Consider the following 5,771-nt stretch of genomic DNA (forward strand, 5'->3'; position numbering starts at 1 on the left):
GGAGTAAATTAATAAAGGTCACTTAAATTTATTATTCTTTTGTTCTTTATTTATTTGTTTCTAACAACTAACTATTCATCACTTTTGTACATTAGAATACCATTAAACCGGTGTTGGAGTTTATTCCACAAAACCGAGATGGTATTCAAAGGTACTTAATAATTATGTAATAGGGGATTGCTTCGATACCATTATACCGACGTTAGAATTTATTCTAACAAAGCCGGGATGGGGCAAAGAAGGAATAACCTATTTACATGATTATTAAGAATTAAGTTGTAAATGGAATATTCTTGAAACTATTATACCGGCGTTGGAATTTATTTCAACAAAGCCGAGATGGCGAACAAAGAATAAAACCGAATTCACTTACTTAATCAAATAAAAATAAAAACACACCAAAAAGAGAGAAATAACCTTTCAACAAATTGGCACCTTGCGAGGGACAATTTGTTAAGAAGGGAAAAATAAAACCTCTCGACAAAAATTCTTTCAACAAATTGGTCCCAATGCAGGGGAATTGTTTAAATAATATAACATTTCATATTTATATGTCATTCATCAATCAATGGTGCATAAACTTATTTTTGCTTTTGTACAAATTATTTTTGACTTTGTACAAAAATGTGAAATGTTAAATATGTATATTATTTATCCACTAACTCTTCTTGGAAAATAGACAGAAGAACCTTTTTATGTGCATGAAAAGGAATAAACAACTTGAATTTTCTCTTGATCCTGAAATAGAGAAAACACTCAAGAAACAGAAAAAAGCACAAAAGATGGCACGTAAAGCAAGAACTATTATCCAAGAAAACAGAACAGAAATGGCAGACAAACATGAGTCCAGGGCAGAAAATCAGAACATCATAGGAGGATTTGTCAGCTTCAACCTCAGGAATATGATAAGAATCGGGAGACCTTCCGGCTCTCAAAGGCCAACAAATATGAAAACAGGGTTAGTACAACTCATGTATGCCAACCATTTTGATGGATTAGATCACGAAGATCCATACAACCATATCACCAAATTTTATGAGTTGGTTGGTACTGCGGGGATCTCCGAGTCTGAGGAGGAGACCATCTTTCTAAGTTTATTTCCATTAACACTAATCGGAAATGTCAAATAGTAGTTCCTCGAGAATAACTGAAATTTGGTGGGAAAAAATTATGTCAAGATATTTTCCGCAAGGAAAATTTATGGAATTGAAAACTACGATCTCCACCTTCATCCAGCCTTCTGGGGATAGTCTATGTGAGGCATGGGTTCGACGTATAAAACCAGATCCATATCTTTATCAATGGACTTCAGCAGCAACATAAATGGATCTTAAATGCAACTGCAAGCGGACAATTAATGGCCAAACCTCCGCAGGAAGCAATTGACATTATCGAATCCATGGCGTTAAACGACCAGAAAATTCAACACCAACGTAGGCCACCACCTAGGCAATGTGGAATGCTTGAACTGAACTCAGCTGATGCAGTTTTGGCCCAACAAAAACTGCTTCAACAACAACTAGAAGAGGTGACCCATAAACTGAATGATTTACCAAAATAGTTACGGGAAACCTCAAAGAAGCAAATTTATAGGTGTGACAATTGCAATGAGGATCATGATTCCTGAAACCATTATACTGGCATTAGAATTTATTCTAACAAAGCCGAGATGGGGCAAAGAAGGAATGACTTATTCAGATGATTATTAAGAAGTAAGTTGTAACTGGAATATTCTTGAACCCATTATACCGGTGTTGGAATTTATTTCAACAAAGCCGAGATGGCGAACAAAGAATAAAACCGAATTCACTTACTTAATCAAATAAAAATAAAAACACACCAAAAAGAGAGAAATAACCTTTCAACAAATTGGCACCTTGCCAGGGACGATTTGTTGAGAAGGGAAAAATAAAACCTCTCGACAAAAATTCTTTCAACAAATTGGTCCCAATGCAGGGGAATTGTTTAAATAATATAACATTTCATATTTATATGTCATTCATCAATCAATGGTGCATAAACTTATTTTTGCTTTTGTACAAATTATTTTTGACTTTGTACAAAAATGTGAATTGTTAAATATGTATATTATTTATCCACTAACTCTTCTTGGAAAATAGACAGAAGAACCTTTTTATGTGCATGAAAAGGAATAAACAACTTGAATTTTCTCTTGATCCTGAAATAGAGAAAACACTCAAGAAACAGAAAAAAGCACAAAAGATGGCACGTAAAGCAAGAACTATTATCCAAGAAAACAGAACAGAAATGGCAGACAAACATGAGTCCAGGGCAGAAAATCAGAACATCATAGGAGGATTTGTCAGCTTCAACCTCAGGAATATGATAAGAATCGGGAGACCTTCCGGCTCTCAAAGGCCAACAAATATGAAAACAGGGTTAGTACAACTCATGTATGCCAACCATTTTGATGGATTAGATCACGAAGATCCATACAACCATATCACCAAATTTTATGAGTTGGTTGGTACTGCGGGGATCTCCGAGTCTGAGGAGGAGACCATCTTTCTAAGTTTATTTCCATTAACACTAATCGGAAATGTCAAATAGTAGTTCCTCGAGAATAACTGAAATTTGGTGGGAAAAAATTATGTCAAGATATTTTCCGCAAGGAAAATTTATGGAATTGAAAACTACGATCTCCACCTTCATCCAGCCTTCTGGGGATAGTCTATGTGAGGCATGGGTTCGACGTATAAAACCAGATCCATATCTTTATCAATGGACTTCAGCAGCAACATAAATGGATCTTAAATGCAACTGCAAGCGGACAATTAATGGCCAAACCTCCGCAGGAAGCAATTGACATTATCGAATCCATGGCGTTAAACGACCAGAAAATTCAACACCAACGTAGGCCACCACCTAGGCAATGTGGAATGCTTGAACTGAACTCAGCTGATGCAGTTTTGGCCCAACAAAAACTGCTTCAACAACAACTAGAAGAGGTGACCCATAAACTGAATGATTTACCAAAATAGTTACGGGAAACCTCAAAGAAGCAAATTTATAGGTGTGACAATTGCAATGAGGATCATGATTCCTGAAACCATTATACTGGCATTAGAATTTATTCTAACAAAGCCGAGATGGGGCAAAGAAGGAATGACTTATTCAGATGATTATTAAGAAGTAAGTTGTAACTGGAATATTCTTGAACCCATTATACCGGTGTTGGAATTTATTTCAACAAAGCCGAGATGGCGAACAAAGAATAAAACCGAATTCACTTACTTAATCAAATAAAAATAAAAACACACCAAAAAGAGAGAAATAACCTTTCAACAAATTGGCACCTTGCGAGGGACAATTTGTTAAGAAGGGAAAAATAAAACCTCTCGACAAAAATTCTTTCAACAAATTGGTCCCAATGCAGGGGAATTGTTTAAATAATATAACATTTCATATTTATATGTCATTCATCAATCAATGGTGCATAAACTTATTTTTGCTTTTGTACAAATTATTTTTGACTTTGTACAAAAATGTGAATTGTTAAATATGTATATTATTTATCCACTAACTCTTCTTGGAAAATAGACAGAAGAACCTTTTTATGTGCATGAAAAGGAATAAACAACTTGAATTTTCTCTTGATCCTGAAATAGAGAAAACACTCAAGAAACAGAAAAAAGCACAAAAGATGGCACGTAAAGCAAGAACTATTATCCAAGAAAACAGAACAGAAATGGCAGACAAACATGAGTCCAGGGCAGAAAATCAGAACATCATAGGAGGATTTGTCAGCTTCAACCTCAGGAATATGATAAGAATCGGGAGACCTTCCGGCTCTCAAAGGCCAACAAATATGAAAACAGGGTTAGTACAACTCATGTATGCCAACCATTTTGATGGATTAGATCACGAAGATCCATACAACCATATCACCAAATTTTATGAGTTGGTTGGTACTGCGGGGATCTCCGAGTCTGAGGAGGAGACCATCTTTCTAAGTTTATTTCCATTAACACTAATCGGAAATGTCAAATAGTAGTTCCTCGAGAATAACTGAAATTTGGTGGGAAAAAATTATGTCAAGATATTTTCCGCAAGGAAAATTTATGGAATTGAAAACTACGATCTCCACCTTCATCCAGCCTTCTGGGGATAGTCTATGTGAGGCATGGGTTCGACGTATAAAACCAGATCCATATCTTTATCAATGGACTTCAGCAGCAACATAAATGGATCTTAAATGCAACTGCAAGCGGACAATTAATGGCCAAACCTCCGCAGGAAGCAATTGACATTATCGAATCCATGGCGTTAAACGACCAGAAAATTCAACACCAACGTAGGCCACCACCTAGGCAATGTGGAATGCTTGAACTGAACTCAGCTGATGCAGTTTTGGCCCAACAAAAACTGCTTCAACAACAACTAGAAGAGGTGACCCATAAACTGAATGATTTACCAAAATAGTTACGGGAAACCTCAAAGAAGCAAATTTATAGGTGTGACAATTGCAATGAGGATCATGATTCCTGAAACCATTATACTGGCATTAGAATTTATTCTAACAAAGCCGAGATGGGGCAAAGAAGGAATGACTTATTCAGATGATTATTAAGAAGTAAGTTGTAACTGGAATATTCTTGAACCCATTATACCGGTGTTGGAATTTATTTCAACAAAGCCGAGATGGCGAACAAAGAATAAAACCGAATTCACTTACTTAATCAAATAAAAATAAAAACACACCAAAAAGAGAGAAATAACCTTTCAACAAATTGGCACCTTGCCAGGGACGATTTGTTGAGAAGGGAAAAATAAAACCTCTCGACAAAAATTCTTTCAACAATGGCAAGTGAAGCACTCTTTGTTACCCTTGCCTTTTCTAGTTGACTCCTGTGCTTCTTTCTTCTGGAAACGTTTGAAGCCTCCTTTCTTTTTATGGTCTTATTCCTCGTGCATCGTCAAGCGTCTAAGCTCCATCTCGTGCTCTTGAAGCTTTCCAAATAATGTCACCAAAGGTATGGAGTCAAGAACCTTGGATTCCATGATAGCTATTACTTTAGGTTGTCATCTCCTGTCAAGACAACGTAAAACTTTATTAGTAAGTTCTCCTTTGGTAAAAAGATTATCTAGAGCAACTACATGGTTTACTATATTAGTGAATCATTTTTGCATGTCACTGATAGATTCACTCGGTAACATACGAAACAACTCATACTCATGTGTCAGGGCATTCAACCTGGCATGCTTGACTTCGCTAGTGCCTTCGTGAGTCACTTGTAAAGTGTCCTACATTTCCTCGACACTTTGACACTACGAAACTCGAAATAATTCATCATATGATAGGACCAATGTGATGATGTTTTTATGATGTTGGTTGTATTGAACCTTTTTACGTTCATCATCGGTCCAAAGAATATTTGGTTTTTCTTTCGGTTCATCATCCACTAAATGTTGTGGAACGAAAGGCCCGTTGACTACAGATTCCCATATATCTGAGTCAATGACTTGTATGAATATTTTCATGCGGACTTTCGAGTAGGTGTATCCTTCGCCACTGAATAAGGGAGGGCGGTTAATGGATGCGCCATCACCGCCAAATGGGTTGCTGGAACCCATTTGTTTCCCTTTAAGGATCACGCATATGCGGTTGAGCTAGGACATCGTACTAGCTCTGATACCACTTGTTAGGTATCAGTGGACATAACACACCTAGAAGGGGGGTTGAATAGGTGGACGCCCAGTTAATCGATTAAAGCACTAACTTAATCGATTAAATTGCACAAAACATCAAG

The 5,771-nt window shown here is 36.6% G+C and overlaps 1 protein-coding gene across 1 annotated transcript; it reads left to right on the forward strand.

Moving 5' to 3' along the window:
* On the forward strand, nucleotides 1,358–4,443 carry LOC109361850. The gene is made up of 3 exons (XM_019607384.1): nucleotides 1,358–1,528; nucleotides 2,754–2,969; nucleotides 4,195–4,443. The coding sequence occupies exons 1-3, from the start codon at nucleotides 1,358–1,360 to the stop codon at nucleotides 4,441–4,443; spliced, it is 636 nt and encodes a 211-aa protein (XP_019462929.1).

This window comes from Lupinus angustifolius, chromosome LG12 (genome assembly GCF_001865875.1).
Source record: "Lupinus angustifolius cultivar Tanjil chromosome LG12, LupAngTanjil_v1.0, whole genome shotgun sequence".
NCBI classification, from domain to species: Eukaryota; Viridiplantae; Streptophyta; class Magnoliopsida; order Fabales; family Fabaceae; genus Lupinus; species Lupinus angustifolius.

Bases quoted from the DNA above. Each gene is read 5' to 3' on its own strand.
- LOC109361850 (XM_019607384.1), top strand. From the start codon at position 1,358: ATGGCCAAACCTCCGCAGGAAGCAATTGACATTATCGAATCCATGGCG. The intron at 1,529-2,753 runs GTGACCCATAAA...AATGGACTTCAG, and splicing joins TTCAACAACAACTAGAAGAG to CAGCAACATAAATGGATCTT. The intron at 2,970-4,194 runs GTGACCCATAAA...AATGGACTTCAG, and splicing joins TTCAACAACAACTAGAAGAG to CAGCAACATAAATGGATCTT.